Source organism: Beta vulgaris, chromosome 3, assembly GCF_026745355.1.
Source record: "Beta vulgaris subsp. vulgaris cultivar EL10 chromosome 3, EL10.2, whole genome shotgun sequence".
Lineage (NCBI taxonomy): Eukaryota > Viridiplantae > Streptophyta > Magnoliopsida > Caryophyllales > Amaranthaceae > Beta > Beta vulgaris.
This window is the reverse complement of record NC_079204.1, coordinates 4,944,280-4,962,685: the sequence shown is the minus strand read 5'-3', so window position 1 is coordinate 4,962,685 and position 18,406 is coordinate 4,944,280. Positions and strand designations below refer to the sequence as shown.

Sequence of the window (18,406 nt, the reverse complement as noted above, 5' to 3'; positions counted from 1 at the left end):
TAATTATATTAAACCTACGTTTCGGTATTCTGTGTTTTTTTTTTTCTCTGGATTTTCCACGCTATATCCTCCCTTCAATTCATCCCTTTGTGTTCTACGTTGAGAGGGACGTTTCCAATTTGCCAATTTATAGTTTCGAGGTATTCATAGCTTTCCACACTCAACAGTATGACTCTTTAATCTCAACCTTCTTGTTTTTAATAATTTCACACTCTTAGTTTTACTCTACACTCTAATTGTGTGCCCAATTATTTATGTTAGATTGATAGAGAATATTATTAGGATAATATTATCGGACTGTATTCGAATATATTTTATAGTTTATATCATTTTCTAACTCGGTTAGAACTCGGATTATGGTAACCCTATATATTTTGATCAATAAAATCACTCCGAACACACGGAGTTACGTCGATCAATTTCCATTAAAGTTTTTACTTTTCCTTGGTCTCTCGTCCCACTTGAGTGTGCCGAATTATCTAATTTTGTGGTTAGTTCTCTATTATTTTAAATTTGTTCTTGAATGAATTTTTTCCTTTTAATATGAATATGTTGTCTTTTATTTTCTCTATTTTTCCAAATCTTTTGGAGTTTTAATCAACTGCTCTTAATATGAATTGGGTTTTTGTCTTGGTAATTCATCTTTTCTTTTTCTTTTTTTTCAATTTTTGGCACAATTGAAAAAGATCCTACCTTTTTTCTTGGTTTGAACTTATTATTATTGGAGGATGTAATATAGAATGTAAATTAATGATAGAAATTGGTGAATAATGATTAATGCATAAACTATTACTTGGTTATACATAGTAATGTGTTTCATTAAATCACAGCTATTTTCTGTTGTGTTTTAGAATGTTTGGGCACATTCTAATGCCAAAAATACATTGAGTGCACTGACTGTTGGTTGATGGTATGTGGGTGTTTAAAATATTTAGCTAATTCAAACTGTAAAGATTGTTTTAATTCTGTCTAATGTGTTGAAGTTGGCTTCTTTCAGAATTTTGAATTGACAAACTTTGTATTTTCTTTGAAGTTGATTGGATTTGGTGGGTGCGAAAGACTTCAGGAAAAAAATTTGAAGGCAGTTTGTATGCTGTGAAGAAGATGAAGTATAAGTTTAAGGTAGCTTACTATGGTTTTATTCTCTCCCTGCTTTTAAATATGATTTAGTTGATGATGTAGTCTTTTGAGATGCTAAGAATTTGGAATTTGGTGAAAATGATGGAGATTTATCGAATTTTTGTAGAAAGATGAATGCTAAAGTTGAGTTTTTCCAAGAGCACGAGTAAATAGGATTAGTTAGAGTTGATATTTGTGAAGGTTATGGTTAACATAGTTGCTGCTTTGCTGGAGCATACTTTCACATGTATCTATGGTTCCTATGAACTTGGCATTTTATTGACTAGGCTTATATGCACGCCATGCGTGTGAAAATAAATAGAAAATTCGATTATGTAATAACATCTATGAATTTTTTTTTCACAAAGTTCATTGTATTTTCTTTGTTTTTTCAGATCAATAAATTAGAAATGTTATAAATGTTTTTGTTAATTGAGGTATAATGGCAAAAGAGGAGTGCATTTTTGTTTTGTTAGTTGAGGGTATAATGGCAAAAGAGGAGTGCATTTTTGTTTTGTTAGTTGAGGGTATAATGGGGTTTATAATTTTTGGTGTCCCCCCTCTCTTCCCTTATATAATAGAGATATGTATATGGTAGACAAACTAAAGAATTTAGCTATAATTGGTGACTACTTGCAGAAGCACGAGTAAATAGGTCAATAGGATTAGTTTGAGTTGATCTTTGTCAAGGTTATGGACTTATGGTTAACATAGTTGCTTCCTTGCTGGATCAATCGATTTCACATGTATCTATGTTTCCTATGAACTTGGAGTTTTTTTTTATATGTATATGGTAGACAAATTATAGAATTTAGCTACACTCGCTGACTACTTAAGGTTTGACAGAAGGTGAAATCGGAGAGACAACCAACTGAATTATTGGACAACCGTGATGGTGAGCATGGATGCAACGCATCCAAGGCTCAAGCCGGCTCAGGTTTATCCTTCTGGGTTCATGTTTACAAGAAAGTCTCACAAGAAGATATTGAACATGTGAGGATTGCTTCTGCTTCTATCTTATAGATTTGATATATTGCCACTTCCCTAGTCATTCTTTATGTACTATCTTTATTTTTATTCCATTTCCTCCTATGGATGTATTTTAGGTCCGGATTCTGATTGAAAAGTGTCTGCTATTGCACATGACTAGAGAGGAAGTGATGGCCAAGCTTGTTACTGGTAAAGGAATCAACCCACATGTGATAACTCTTGGTAAGAATGTTCACCTGATGCTCATTTTATTATAGTTTGGATATGTTCTTTACCTATTCTACTGATGTGCTATATAAACTCTTACTCTATTCTTTTATTTTAAAGTGTGGCAGAGGTTGGAAGAAGATAATCCCAAATTTTTCAGTGCCTACAATGTAAGACTAAAGTTACAGGAGCAGATTATATTATTCAATAAACTATTGGAGAAGCAGTACAATTTGACACATGATTCACAGCCTTCTTACAATGGTATCAGTAACATGCCTGGTAAATACCTATACATGCAGGGACCTTATATTTCTTGATGTATAACTATAAAAGGAGCTCAAAGTGATGACACATGAAGAATTATATTACAGTTAGTTATGATGGACTTTAATCCCTGCAAAACAACCCCTCCCCCTCCCCCTCCCCAAAAAAAGAATAAGCGGGAATTGAATCCTAAAGTTGCTAACAAGAGGTAAAACATGGGAAATGAATTCTTCTGACTGTTTTACTAAAAGTCATTCATCATGATGATAATTGACTCTACTGGAGTTTTTACTGGTTTCTCCTATTGTTCCATGACAGTAAACTCAGCTGTTGGATATCATACTCAGCAGCCTTTTCTTCCAACCACATATGTGGAACCAGTGCACTATGACCCTTCTTATGATGTGGTAAATGGAGTCCCTGCAGCGGGTAACATCTATCCTATTCAACAGAAGGGGTAAGACAACAAAGTTATAACCCATTTCTTTGATCAAATTTTGTGCTTAGAATTGTATCCTCTAAATAGACTGGATTCCTATACGTATTGTTGGGTGCTGGTAATATACCCATTATTCTCTTCTTGATTATACTGATAGTTATTTTCTAGCTACATTTACATCAGGATGATGCCACGAGTTTTCTAGAGGCACATAAATGTTTATTGCCTTCATTTTGTTTCTTTTTACAAGTCAATGGAGGTTTTGGCAGAACAATTAAAGACTTCTAAATCTAGAAACAATAAACAAAATGAATTGACTAAATTAACTACTTCCATTAGAAGTTCCATTCATATATGGCGATTAAAGGAGAGGGTATGGAAAAAATGGATAAAGCACTTTAGATGCTTCATTGGCTCATAAAAAGACATGTATTTCTAAACAAAATAATAATTTGAATAACTTAAACTTATGAATCGAGGAAGTATTTCCTTTTGCTTATGTTTCTAGGTTTTGTCTTAATATTATATAAGAAAAGCTAGTTGTGTTTACCTAGCATGTGGTAGTTTTCTTTTGTTTGGTTGTTTAAAAGGCATGACCTTTGCACTTTTTTTCTTTTGCTAATGGGTAAATTTTGAGCAGAGATGCTCCTAGTGGCAATCAGGAGATGGCTAGAGAATCCTATGAACAATATATGTTTGAACCGGATGAGATCGGGAGTGTTCAACTGATGACGTTTGATGCAGCTGTTCCGTCTAATATGCACAGTGTAGAAGGGTTCCAATATCTGGATGGTGGCTGTGCAAATTTTTCTGACAATCTGAGTTCACAATATAATCTAACAACCAACTTGATCAATAATGAAGGTGATCTACCATTCTATCTTACTTCTTTTTGTGCCTTCTCATTTGTATATTTGGTTGTATTTGTATCTCATATTCTTCTTTGATTGGTATTGTCCTTCTGTTACACATTTAGTTGCCAATTTCACTACTAAAACGCATTTTGTCCTTTTGGGCGTGTCAGGCAACATTTCCTTCAAGCTGCCAATTGAACTATTTCAAATTCTTCTTCCTACTACTTGCTGATGTTTGATTAGTGGAGGAGGGGAGTGAATGACTGGGCTTGCATGTTACTTTCATATCTTTCCAATATTCAAGTTTAGGTCTATTAAACGTGGAAGGAAATGGATCCCTCCAATTTCCTTGCCACCACTCCTATATTAATTTCCTTATTCAAACAAGGGAACCATATAGATTCCTCTCTCTCCGCTTCCTCCAAATGCTTTTGCCCAAACATATTGTTAACGAAGAATGAAGGATTTGGTGCCTCTTTTGTTCACCATGAACTTTCTTTCAGTAATTCATGGGGGTTATATATGGTATCTGCATGCCTTTTATGCTTTCTGAAACCACATTCTCTGAGAGTTGGGCAGGAAAACTAACAAGGTTTTAGCCGTTATCTCAGTAATTTCACTTGTCCTGTCCATGAGTTTACATGAGTCAACTTTCTTCCATTAATCAAAGGTAGCATGTCAAGTATCATTGGAAATGAAATTTATGTTGATTTATCTTGGGAATATTTGGCAAATATTGTTACGGTGCATCTGCGAGCTGAAAAGATTATGAAATGTGAAGTGCGTTATCTTTAACTAACTTCCCAGTCCTATCCAATAAGTCTTTTCTAGTTTGCAATCTAATCATATCGTCGTTTCATGGTCACAGATCTTGCTGCACTAGGGTACCAAAGTTCCCCTTTTCCACATGCTAACGCAGTAGGTATCTTGGTTGGTGCTCTTAATGAATGTGACATAGGTACCGAACTGCCTATTTCTTTCTCTCTTTTTTTTCATCTGTTCCATTGATGTAAGAAAATTAATTGTTTGTGTGTTTACTATAAGTAATGCTTGGAATTGTTCTGTTTGTTTCAGCTGACTACTTAATTGCAGATGCCCCCTATGAAAATCCCCAGAATCCAAATTGCTGACGAGAAATCATAGCCGGGGAAATGGTTTTTCTGACTGACATCCTGATGGAGCACTTTATAGGACTGTTAAAATGTGTGAGATAATGGCACCAGAAATGTGAACTTTTTTTTTTTTGCTGTTGTTGATGAGCCTGTTGAACAAATAAGTGTTTAGATGCATGATATATGAAGCGAAGCGATGCTCTCATTCTTTGACATGGTCTCGCCGAATTGTGTCCTTGATTGCTTACTTGTACATGGCTTTTGCTTTGAGGCCTGGTATGTGCATTGATCAACGGCGTTATTTGTGGTTGTGAAATAGTGAAACACAAGCGAGGTTTTGATAGATCGCAGAATCCGAAAAGCAGCTTTTAAGTGAAATTTATTCTTCGATGAAATAATTGTCTTTCACTATACTTTTACTATATAATTAAGAAAGCACTCGTTTGAAAACTATTAACTCGGTCGAAGTAACACTAATAACTGCGTCCACCATATCAATGTCTTTAATCCTAGAGTTCAATTCTCGAGTTGTTGAACAACCTGTATAAAGTTCCCTACTAAACTCAACGTTCTCAATTTTTGTAATCTTTTGAGAGGAGTATCTTGTGTCTTCGAATCTATACATTCAAACAACTCCAATTCTTTTACCGATTAACATCTTAGAAGATTTTACAAAAACCTCTATCACTTAGTTTTCAACATTTTGGAAATATATTAGCGGATGAATTAGTAGTTGTGGACTTGTGGTTCTTGGTTCCTTGTTTCATTTGGGCCATCAAAATTTTTAAGTAATTCCTCTAGGTCTTCATCTTTCTCATCCAATTAAGGTCATTCTACAACATGGGAGGAAGGCTTGGGAGTTGGGTCATTCTCTAAGACTTCTAAATGACCCATACAACCAAACTAATTAGCAAATATACAGGTTTTGACTTTTGATGCATCACATGAGTTGATACTTAAATATTTATACATAAAGATCAACATCTTCTATAACACTACTTATTTTTAACACGGTCAAACTAAGTATATAAAAAGTGCATATAGCTAAATTATTGTATATATTTGAAAATGAATAGAGCGGTTTTGAAAATGTATGATAGATATCAATGGTTAAAATCTAAGAGTTGGACATAAAAAAAACAAATCAATGGTTAGTCTTAAGATAACTAAGGCAATGGATGTCAAATAGAAAAAAGAAACAAGGAAAAAGGTTTCAACCTTCTAGTGAACCAAAAAGGCATTTGTTTTAAAAAAGAAATAGAAAGATATAATCAAAAATTTAGTAGACTTGTTGTGACAGATGCACTTAACGAATCAAAAATTAATGAATAATTGACACAACGTATTTACGTGGTTTACTAACAATGTGTTAGCTACGTCCACATGTGGAGGATAACTGTCTCTATTATATAAATGAATAAGGGATAGGAAGATGGTGTTTCCTCATAAAAAGTTTGATATACCCTTAATCAATTCAATGTCATATATATTAAATTATCTTTTTTCCTATTTGTCATAAATATTGAACAAGTTAATATAGAATTGAATGTGAGATTTCAATTAAATATTAAACTAAGGAGATTGATTTTTTCTTCTTACATACCGTATGTGTGAAAAAATCTAATAAAAAATTAAATTGACATTATAACTTGATTGATAGTCAGAAGAAAAAATAAAAACTTGAATTTCATATAAATAATTATATTAAGAATATATTAAAACCTATATGTTGATTCTTATTCGGTAATCTCTATTGTATAAATTAATGTGTTCCAATTTAATAATATTCAACGATTGAACTCGATATACAAATTCTTCCACTTTATTTGAGTACAAGATTTCTTCCGCTTTATATTTCCTTCTCTCAGTACAATATTCGAATAAAGATGAACAAATAACTAAAAAACCACTGAGATATTGATTTAAGAAAGACATATTAAAAAATTTAAAATTAATTATAAATGTCTGTTTGTATTTAATCTTTTTTGTAACACTGATGAATAATTAATTAAGAAAAAAATGTTAATATGACACCCACGCATAGCATGCAAAAAATGCTAGTTTTATTAGGTTTAGGAAAGAGTATAAATTACAAAATATATTGACGAGATCCTCTCCAATTCCTAAGGAAATTATATGGTCCGTTTTAAAGATCGATTTGCTGCTTAAGAAGGCATGAAGGGAAAAAGAAACTGAAGTTTTGGAACATTACCTTTTATTTAATAGCTAGTATTTGGGTCCGGACGTTGTCCCGGACTGGTATTGTTTCCGAACTTGATATGCATTTTTTTCCATTTCCATTAAAATATTAAGGAAAACTCAACATTAAAAGATACAAATATAATAATGTGGACACTTAAAACATGATTAAAAGTTGGTTGAGATGGTAATTTTGTCACGTTATAATAGCAAGAGGTTACGAGTTCGAATCTTGTTGCAAGCTAATTTTACTTTTGTTTTCTTGGGGACTATTATCCAAAGATAAATTCTCGTCTTCATATGAATATGTCCAGTTGCATTTGTATGCTAAATAACTATATATGACGATGAGTATAACGTAGAGTGCACCAAATATTACAGGTAGTACTCGTGGCTCATCATCGTAGTAGTAGTTTAAGTAGTGGTAAACAGACCAGACGACGACGAGGAAGAGGCAGACAAGGAGAGAACGAGGGTAATATTGGATAGATATTGCTAGAGAGATGGTGAGTATAGCGAGGTAGTTGTTGTGGAAGTAAATGAAGTTTTTGCGGATGCGCGTTGCAGTGGCAGTGAGGGATGTGAGTGTGGAGATAGCGTACATGTCTTTAAGTTTGCTCCATGCAGTGGCGTATCCAAGAATTACAAGGTGGGGATACATATAAGATAAAATCAAATAAAACAAAGTACAATGCTAGAATTAATCTACTACTAAATATTCAACTTTTGTGATTTTCCTCCACCTCTCTTTCAAAATAATTCTAAACTTTTGTTTTTCATCTTCCAAAATCTAGTAAAAGTAAAGACATTATTATTAATTCCAAAGTTCTTAATTTCAAATTACATTTCACAAGACACAACATCTCATTCCGAATTCAACTAAGTTCGATTCACAACCTCTATTTTAATTTCATAATTTATAAGCTCTAACTTGAATTCAAGAAATCTCAATTTTCATATTTCATAACTACACAACATCTAATTTCCCTTTCATAATTTCTGATTTCAACTCAAAATGTCAATTCACATTTGATTTTAATTTCACAACTTCTAATCATACTCCAAATTCGATTATAGAAAATTGAAAAGTCTATAAATTAACAAAAAAAAATCAGGAAAAAAAGAATAAAGAGTATGAGGGAGCCAGAAAAAAAAAAGAACATTAGACTGAGAAAGAGAGATAGAGGAGCCCAAAGGTGAGAGAAAGAGAGAGAAGAGGAGAAACTCAGAAAGAGAGAGGAGAGAGGAATTGAGAAAGATGCAATCTTAGAGTTCGTTGTGGAGACGGGAGATGAATATAGTGGTGGTGGTGGTTGGAAGAAGTGGTAAGGTTGAGGAATCCATTGATTTGAGGAAGAACTAGTTATTAGGCCCGGGCTATGCCCCGGGTAAGAAAAAATTTCATTTATTAATATAATACTTTATGATAATAACACTAAATACAACTTAGCCTCGTGGTTAAGACTTTAGTATATGTACTTGAGGTCTCGGGATCAAACCCTATACTACGCAATTTCTAAATTTTTATTGTACGTGGGGCACATGAACAAAAACTTCCTAAGGAGAACGCCACGTGGCACAGTTTCTTGTTTGTGCAAGCCTTTTAATATATTTGTATAGATATGAGGGAATTTAGGGTATGATAAATTTACTTAACAGGGAGTTTTACCAACTTACCATGTAGGATTAGGAGTTTGATTCCTAAGAGTATTGTGTTTACTACTCGTGTAGTCTGTTTGATTGGATAAAGTTTCAGATAGATGAATTTGAACAAGACCTAGACGTCATGTCAGCCAAAGACCTAGGAACCTACTTAGGTTTTCCTCTTTCATGCAAAAGACCAGCAAAGAAACACCTCCTTCCCATTGTGGACAAACTCTCCAAAAAGCTGGCCCTTTGGAAATCAAATTGCCTATCAAAAGCAGGAAGGGCCCTTCTCATCTCCACCACCTTTCAATCTATTCCCCGTTATTTCATGCAAGGTTTGCTCTTCCCAAAAGCGCTAACCACCAAAATGGATAGCATCTCAGCGAATTTTCTTTGGGGGAACCGGGGTAGGAAAAAAGGGATAAATTGGATAGCTTGGGAGTATGTATGCAAACCAAGGGAACTAGGGGGCCTAGGCTTCAGAACCAATGACGACCTAAATAAACTAGGTTTAGTAAAACAATGTTGGAACTTGGATAACCAGAAAAATTGGGCAGCACAACTCATGGCTGATAAGTATTGTAAGAAAGACAAAGGCCCCCTCTCCTTTAAAAAAGGCTCTTACTTGTGGAAAAACATAGGAAAAGGTTGGGAGATATATAAGGAAAGTCTTTGCTGGAACCCGGGGTCAGGAGAGTCAATAAACTTCTGGCTTGACAAATGGTTAGGAAACACCACGTTGAGTGAACACTTCATAGGCCCCCTTAAGGATGGTGAGGAGAGAAAAACCCTAGCCGAGGCCTTCTCCTCTAACCTAGAAGAAAATCTACCCGAAAACCTCCCCCAAAACCTTTTAAGCCTTGCAAATTCGATAGCCCTTAACGGAGAGCAAGATATCATCTTCTCTTCCTGGTCCTCCGAGGGAAATTTCAATAACAAAGAAGCCGCTTGCCATATCCAAAACACTAGAAACAACCACCCAAAATCTCTTCTCGACTGGAACATCATTTGGAATGCGCCAGGTCACCCCAAAATAAAATTCTTCCTATGGCAAGTGTGGTGGGAAAGAATCCCCACAAACGAAAACCTGTTTTTTAGGAAATGTACCAACTCCCCGGAGTGCAACACTTGTTTCAACCCAAAGGAAACCACTCTTCACATCCTTAGAGATTGCCCTAGAGCAGACTCTGTCTGGAATAAGATCAACAAACCAACTTGGACTAGGCAACAAAACTTACACAAATGGGTTGAGGAAAATCTAAATACCTCTACAATCCGCTTTGGGAAAATTCCTTGGAATGTCTTGTTCGTTTTCACTGTATGGGAGATTTGGAAAAGAAGAGACAACTGGGTTTTTAAAAGAAAAAATGAAATTGAGGACCTTTTTATAAAAAACTTGACGTGGTTCGCTCAAGAATGGTACTTCTCACAACCTAACCCCAACACCACAAAAAATAATACCACAATCCCAAACAACATTAAATGGAAACCTCCTGAGCTAAACTTCCTAAAAATCAATGTAGATGCTGCTTTCTTGGTTACTAATCTTGCAACAGGTATAGGAGGTCTTTGCAGGGATAGTCATGGTGGATGGATCAAAGGCTTTAAGGCCAAATGCTACAGTAAAAATAGCAAAGCTGCGGAAATCCAAGCTATACTTCTCGGCCTACAATGGGCACGGGAAGAAGCTTGGAGAAACTATATCATTGCTTCAGATTGTAACAAAGCTGTGGAAGAAATCAACTCCATGGAAGAAAGGAAAAATGACCTAACGAGAGTGGTGAAATTGTGGAGGACATTCCTATCCCAGGATGGAGGCCAGCTAGTGCATGAAAGAAGAGAAGCAAACTCCCCTGCTGATGAGTTGGCAAAGCGGGCAAGAGAAGACAATCGTAGTTTTTATGGACTTGAATGTATTTTGAACCCCCCCCCCCCGGTTTGTCATAAACTTATGCTACTTGATTACTACTCGGGTCAAAACTGGAATGGCCCAAGTAGAGATGTTGTAACCCTTAACAGGATCTTAATTTAGCTATAAATTCGCCGTTTTAAGTCAAAAAAAAAAAGTTTAAGATAGATGTGGCGCACGAGACATATAAATGAAATTTTTTTAATGGTTTACTACATTACTCCCCTTTTATTATTTTATATAAAAATATAAAAATAAAGAATTGTTTAGTTCAATATATGGAATGAAAAGAGAATTGAAACAAATAGCAAAGAGGAATAGTAACAGAAATAAACTAAACTTCTCCATCCACCCGGTCTTTATTAATTCTTTTGCACAAAGTTTTAGAAAAAACAATATTGTGAAACATAAAAAGAAAGAAAAACTATTATTTTATGTTACTCAAGACAACGTTAGAAGTACAGATTACCTCCTTTCCTTCACACCTTAAAATTCAAAATTTAAAGTTACTCTGAGCCATCAAAAATTATATGTTACACATTATATCACACAATGGCAAAAGGTATTAAACAATCACATCCAAATCAACCAGCACAACCAATAAAAAAAACACAACTGAAATCAGCAAAGGTGCCTTCTCAAAATCTAAAAGATGCAGAAGCCAAATAAAACAGACAATTGTATGTTCTAGCCACTTTTGTGTCCCCCATAAATTGTGGATGTTTCAGGAGATTTTCAAATAGACGTTGCTTCAGATATTCCGCTGCACGAGAACCACCATGACCTGCACATTAAATGAGTTTGTAACCATAAACACACATAACAGATTTACAGGAATACTTCCCAATTGTTCATATTTTCAGTATTTGCTACTTGTAGCAATGACATAAATCCCATGGAAACTTAGCACGACACAAGGCATATATCACTCACAGCAAGCATGCACTCAAAGTTGGGGAGCAAAACTAAAATAATTATACTGACAGTGCAAGCAAATAATTAAAGGTCTCCTGACAATAAACAAAATCAACCCTATTCATAGATTAATAAACTAATATAGACAACAAGATTTAACAATAAAAATCATCAACTAAACATATTTCAACATGTAAAAATACACACTTTTAAGAGACTGGTAAGGTTGTAGTATTCCTAGAAAGCAATTAGATAAGAGTTGAAGTCTATAAAAGTAAACTAATTAAACCATTTGGACTTAACGACATAAAATTAGCCTATGTTATTTAAGCTCCTCATTTCACCTCAAGCCCCATGATAGATGCTCGACACTCTGACATGTGTGTAGATACTTTGACACTTCATTTTGCGTCCAAACTATGGAAAGTCTTCATAATACAGAGGAATCGGACACTTAGATACATTCCCATATCTGACATGAGCCCAAGTCCGAGTAAAATAGACATTAGCCATTATATCAAGTATAGGATTCCCGTCAAAAAATGAGATGGCTTCCATCAACATCCTGAGACTCCCAGTGATTGGATCCTTATTATTTTGTCGCGACTCGTGTTGTGGAGTATAGCCTCAACACATTAAGCTCAAATAAGTTCTTGTAAATTGTTTGCACTTGTCATTCATGATTGTTTCATACAATCAGCCCATAAACCAAAAAAAAATGCAGCACTAAATCAATAATGAATGCTAAGCTTACGAAAATCAAAGCACTTCTACATTATGTCCCACTCTTCGACCTTCACGTTCAGATTACAGGAGATCTGCCCGCTAACTTGAAGAAGCACACCAAATTAAGGGTTTTCTATAATCTCAAGATGAGGATTGTCTCCAACTCTCTACCACTCTCAATGTTTGAACTTATCTATTAAACATCCTCACTCATCTGAGATCAACTTTCAGTTATACACACGATCCAACTTCCTAGACACTCGGCGATGTCTTTCCTAATGTGCCCTATAATAGGTAGCCAGCTAGAGAAGAAACCAACCAATACAGCATCAATGTAAAAGCCGTCTAGCGAATCCACATCGTGCCACTCATTAAGCCACAAAAAATGCAGCGAATCAACTAAAATTTCACATTGCAACAGCAAGATCCACCCCAAACAATACAGGGAAGGTAGGCGAACGAGGGTTAATAGGGAAACTTTCACCAAGAAACATTCAAGCATGTACGTTATTAAGGTTCGAAGACACACATGGTAATAAATATATCACAAATTAAGACTAGAAAGTCTGACCATCAAATATTCCAAAGAGGCAGACAGTCTTCCCATTCATTTTGGACATTTTGACATCAAAAAAATCTTCCATGCTAGCTCTCTTCCCCCGGAAACTTGAGTATCCACAGCTCAACTTTCCATCTTCACTGTCACACAACAAGCAAATCAAGAGAAGTTGGGCTACATTAAATAAAAATAATAAATGAATGATTGATTAAGAATGTAAATTCATCATAGAAATATCAGAAAGTAAAAACATACATAGAATAGCATAGACGCATCATTATAATGAATGAGGAAACCATCATCAGGGAATCCAAGCTCCAATATCTCCCTCCTTACTTTATCTGATAAAGGTGCTAAATCCCTAAACTCTTCACAATCTCCATAATCAGGAGCATCATCCAATACTACCCTCGTTCTCTCCTTGTCTGCCTCTTTCTCTTCGTCGTCTGGTTTGTTTACCACTACTTAAACTACTACTACGATGATGAGGCACCAATACTATCTGGAATATTTAGTGGACTCTATGTTATACTCATCGTCATAGTTATTTGGCATGCAGATGATTTGGAGGAAGACTTTGTTGTTATCGCCGATTATACAGATGAAACTGGACATATTCATATGAAGACGAGAATTTATCTTTGAATAATAATCCCCAAGAAGACGTGCTGAATGAATCTTGACAATCAAGATTCATTTAGCACGTCTTCTTGGGGACGATTATCCAAATATAAATTCTCCTCTTCATATGCATGTCCAGTTGCACCTATATAATTGGCGATAACAACAAAGTCTTCCTCCAAATCATCTGCATGCCAAATAACTATGACGTTGAGTATAACATAGAGTCTACCAAATATTCCAAATAGTATTGGTGCCTCATCATCGTAGTAGTAGTTTTGAGTAGTGGTAAACAAACCAGACGACGACGAGGAAGAGGCAGACAAGGAGAGAACGAGGGTAGTATTGGATGATGCTCCTGATTATGGAGATTGTGAAGGGTTTAGGGATTTAGCACCTTTATCAGATAAAGTAAGGAGGGAGATATTGGAGCTTGAATTCCCTGATGATGGTTTCCTCATTCATTATAGTTATGATTCTGCCATTTAGTAGTGAATATTGTACCCTTTTAGTTTTTGACAAATCTATGTCATTGGGATCAAAGCTTAGTGGTTACATAATTCATTTTAGTTGTGCTTGTGCCAATAAATTGTTAATTTTGCACTCCTTTAATAAATGACAAATTGATGTCATTGTGATAAAAGCTCTATGGTATCCTCATTCATTTTAGTTGTGCTTATGTGACTTCTAGATTTTAGGATTTATACTAGTTAGTGACTAATGAGAGATACAACAACAATGTTTAAGCCTTGATCACCTTACAACAAGGTCGGCTCAGCTGCAAAATTGGTTGCTCATGATGAAATCAACAGTAAAATGGTACTCTCTCATAGCCAACAAGTTTCGCAAGAATCACACAGGATGTTAATATGGCTCTACAGCTTAAAGCATGTGGCTGATGATGATTGATAATGCAAAAAAGAAAAAAAGACAGATAAAAAGAACATAAATCAAAGAAAATAAATCATACCATGTAGCAGAATATAAATATGATAAAAGCTCCATAGAGTAATCAATTAAAACATGCTATCTCATAATTCCACAATCTATCCGTCCATCCATTCCATCATCACTAAAATATTTGAATTACATTGGTTTGTCAATTCTCATTGTCAAACTAATTTTTTTAACCAAATTGTATTCTGCAAATGCACTCTACACTCTACAGGCAATTAAAGCTTTGCTATGATAAAGTCATGGTCAAACAAGTCATGGAGGCATGGAGTGATTCACAATAAAGCAAGTGTTAGACAAAATGCCACAAGATATCAAACTGGAAACAAGCTGATCAGAATAATAGTTTTGAAAAAGAGTTGTTTCCTCTACAGAACATCGTTTGGTGCTTTTAATTAAGTTCTAATAAATAATTTTAATCATATAAAAAAATGGAAGGAGTTGTGATAACGCAGATGGATACTCAGAGTTGCTCACGACAGATGCTCACAAGGACGGGTCTGCACAGGCACACCATCCATCGTAGTTTTCCTTCCCTGCACTCCAACCCATCTTCTGCGTAGTATTGGCTGGTCAATAATTCCCAAAATCTGGAAAGTTTCACCAACAAAAGACACCATCAACCATTGAGTTCAGTGAAAAAAGAGGTCCGGATGTCTAAAACATACAATACAATGCACCTATTATTATACAGTAGTAACAAAGTGATGAGTCATACTGGTTTACTCTTATACTGTAAGCATTGTAAGAGGCAATGAGAAACCATCAATTTGAAGGTGAATTCTCAAAAAAGAAAAAGAGTATTATGATACAATCTTACCGTTTTTGAAGCTGGTAGTCCCGTCAATCGAGTCGAGAACCCAGACATAATCAGCATTATCTCTATTTTCCTCGCCATAGCTAAGATTTCAATTCGAGTTTACGAATATCAGTGATCACTTCAAGAGTAAATCAAATTCCCAAAAAACGAAAAAAAAAATCGATGACTTACATTAAATGATCGGGGAAATTGTCAGAAATCAGCAAAATCATAGTATCCTCGGCAGCTACATCAGCAGATGTCGATTGCTCAATGATGCACCCATCTAATAACAAAAACAACATACATGAAATTCGTCCAAGAAAACTTGAAATTTAATGCAGAAAAACAGGGGAAAATAAGAAAAGCAAATCATAGAAACTAACCTTCATCGAGCTTATTAAAGATTTGCAACAACTGAGGTTTCCCAAAGAAGTTCCTTACCCCATCACCGGCAGCATTGGCGAATGAAATCGTCAAGAATTTCGGGCTTAAGTCTTCACAAATCACGGCGAGTAATTAGGGAATATTATGATCAAGAAATCAAAATATACTAAAGACTTCACGGTTATATATAGATTTGTGAATCACTGGTTTTTGTACATTGATATGTTACACAGTTATAGTATTGGATTTCAAGAACAATATTGATTTCTAAAAAGACACTACTCAAATATACACATTTAAATACACAAGAGAGCAAATTCTTCGCAAGAAAGGAAAATCCAGAAATACATGGAGAATATAAAAAAAAGAGAGATCGACTTACTCCATGGATTCCAAGAGACTACTCAGTATAAGATTCTTGATTTCTCCAATTTTTCGAACCCTAAAATCGAACAAGATATTCTTGATTTCCCTAATTTTCCGAACTCTAAAAATCGCAACACGACCCTCAAATTTTACCAGAAGGCGAGATTAAGACCACATGAAGGAGAAACCCCCCAAAAAATAGCGCGCGAAGAGAAGAACACAAAAATGAATGGTTTGACAGATTAAAAGCGGGAGTTATTAAGGAGACTTTTACTAGGTGTGAAAGGTGTTTAATTAGAATGTCACTCAAGTAGGATGGCAACGGGTTAGATTTATACTCAAGTAGCTTTCTTTGCAAGCGATGTGGGCGTAAATTATTTTGACGATTATTATTAATTTTCAGCTAAATGTAATTTTGGAGGATGTAAAGGTTTGTTTTCCCTAACTTATTTTCAGTTCAGTTCAGTTCAATTCAGCTCCATTCTTTTATAACCATTTTGTTAGATATTATTATGATGTTGGTATAATTTATTTTACTAATTACTCTTATTATTTTTATTATTTATTTTTATATCATTACTATTAAGTATTATTATTATATTATTATATTATTATTATTATATTATTATTATTATTATTATTATTATTATTATTATTATTATTATTATTATTATTATTGTTTCTATATATTATTTTGTTTATTATAGTTTTACTCATTATTATTACTATTATTATTAGGAGGAACATGGTTAAGTCAAAACACAAATAAAATCACGTTTTTTAGCCCATAAACCAATCAAATCGCGTCAAAACGGTTTATGATGCAATTTTAGCGGTCCGATCCAATCATTATTTTTATTACTAAATATTATTATATTATCAAATCTATTTATTAAAATAGTAATATTAATTTACTTCTTAAATATTATTGTTATTATATAATCATCATCAAGTATTAATATATTAATACAAAAAAATATAAAATAATTATTATTAATTATCATTATTATCATTAACTATGATTATTATTAATTTATGATTACTAATATTATTTATTTATAACTATCGTTTAAAAATATAAATACTATTATAATTATTCATTATTATTACTTATCATTATAATTATTATTTAATATTCATATTATTATTGTTTAAATATTATTTATATATTTATTACATTTAATTATATTTATTACATTCAATTTAATTTAATTCAATTCAATTCAGTTAGTTCAGCTCAGCTGTTTTATGTCGAAGAGAACATGCCCTAATTTATAATCACAGTTCTAATTAAATATCATGTGGTGTAAATATAAAATTTAAAAATTACTTGATGAAGAAGTTATTTTATTGGTATTTTTATTACTTGTTAATAGATGGTGTTATATTGTTATTGCATTCCAAAGTTTAGGTAAAATTAAAATTTATATCTTTGATTTTGTAATTGATTTGAAAATCGTTTTAATTATGTTAATTTGTTCTTCAATCATAAACTTTTTTTTCTTTCAATACACATATTTTTATGAAAGTTTATTTTAGCTACTTTGAACTTCCCTTAATATACATATTTTAAATTAGGAAGGGTTATGATTGAGGAAAATCTCAAAATCTTAATCGGTAATCTTTTTTATAGAATGAAGGGTTAAAAAATCTTTTCAAAGGGGACATAGCTCCCCTCTTTGCTTATATAATAGAGATGAAAAGAAAATGGAAACAAATAGAAAAGAGAAATGGTAACAAAAATAAACTAAACTACTCCCTACGATCTTTATTAGTAGTTCTTTTGCACAAAGTTTTAGAAAAACAATGTTGTGGAACATAAAAAGAAAGAGAAACTATAATTTTATGTTAAAGTTGGATGTATTTGTGATGGAAAGTTAGTGGCCCCATTCCAAAAATAGAAATAAAAATTATGGGTAAACTAATAAAGGACATCCAAAAAAACACGAATATATTCATAAAGACCGAAGGTAGTATTATATAAGACGTCTTACCATTTGACCTTATAAAGCAACTCTGAAAAATACAGACAGAATTGCAGCACTCATGTTCAATGGAACCTCTTTATGGCAGTACATTAGCGCAAATTAGATCCTACACCGAGGTGTAAGATGAGCATCCTACACCTTGCCCGTGTGGCTGGCTTTTGGCAGTATTTTTGAAAGTGGGCCCGCTCTTTCTCTCTCATCACGTGAAACAATTTTTTTAATGTACAAATGCATATGGTTTGATGTACAATAATATACGAGAGTACATTTGGGGATTTTCAGTGATCAAAGCAATGACCATCAGCGTACATTGTGATTTTATTGAATTTCGGTATGAGACTGTAATTG

At 33.8% G+C, this 18,406-nt stretch overlaps 2 protein-coding genes across 11 annotated transcripts; one reads left to right on the top strand and one right to left on the bottom strand.

Annotated features, from left to right (window-relative positions):
• LOC104888281 (hypothetical protein) lies at positions 1 to 5,201 on the top strand. Of its 7 annotated transcripts, none has more exons than XM_057393524.1 (9): positions 1 to 140; positions 1,034 to 1,122; positions 1,969 to 2,112; positions 2,226 to 2,331; positions 2,437 to 2,598; positions 2,902 to 3,040; positions 3,663 to 3,886; positions 4,745 to 4,834; positions 4,951 to 5,201. In XM_057393524.1, the coding sequence occupies exons 2-9, from the start codon at positions 1,105 to 1,107 to the stop codon at positions 5,004 to 5,006; spliced, it is 939 nt and encodes a 312-aa protein (XP_057249507.1). In that variant the 5' UTR covers positions 1 to 140; positions 1,034 to 1,104; the 3' UTR covers positions 5,007 to 5,201. The 7 variants fall into 7 exon arrangements, with proteins under 7 accessions (XP_057249507.1, XP_010671496.1, XP_057249508.1 ...); XM_010673194.4 differs by having other exon boundaries at positions 1,966 to 2,112; XM_057393525.1 differs by having other exon boundaries at positions 11 to 166.
• Positions 5,202 to 11,262: 6,061 nt separating this feature from the next.
• On the bottom strand, positions 11,263 to 16,373 carry LOC104888278 (probable protein phosphatase 2C 55). Of its 4 annotated transcripts, none has more exons than XR_007272401.2 (7): positions 16,087 to 16,373; positions 15,704 to 15,814; positions 15,510 to 15,603; positions 15,339 to 15,418; positions 14,322 to 15,108; positions 12,956 to 13,083; positions 11,263 to 11,527 (listed from the first exon to the last, which is right to left on the bottom strand). XR_007272401.2 is itself a non-coding variant. In XM_010673192.4 (7 exons), exons 4-7 carry the CDS (start codon positions 15,414 to 15,416, stop codon positions 11,382 to 11,384), a joined length of 465 nt encoding a protein of 154 aa, XP_010671494.1. In that variant the 5' UTR covers positions 15,417 to 15,418; positions 15,510 to 15,603; positions 15,704 to 15,814; positions 16,087 to 16,373; the 3' UTR covers positions 11,263 to 11,381. The 4 variants fall into 4 exon arrangements, 1 of the variants encoding a protein (XP_010671494.1); XR_789430.4 differs by having other exon boundaries at positions 14,982 to 15,108; XR_789429.4 differs by having other exon boundaries at positions 15,009 to 15,108.
• Positions 16,374 to 18,406: the final 2,033 nt, after the last annotated feature.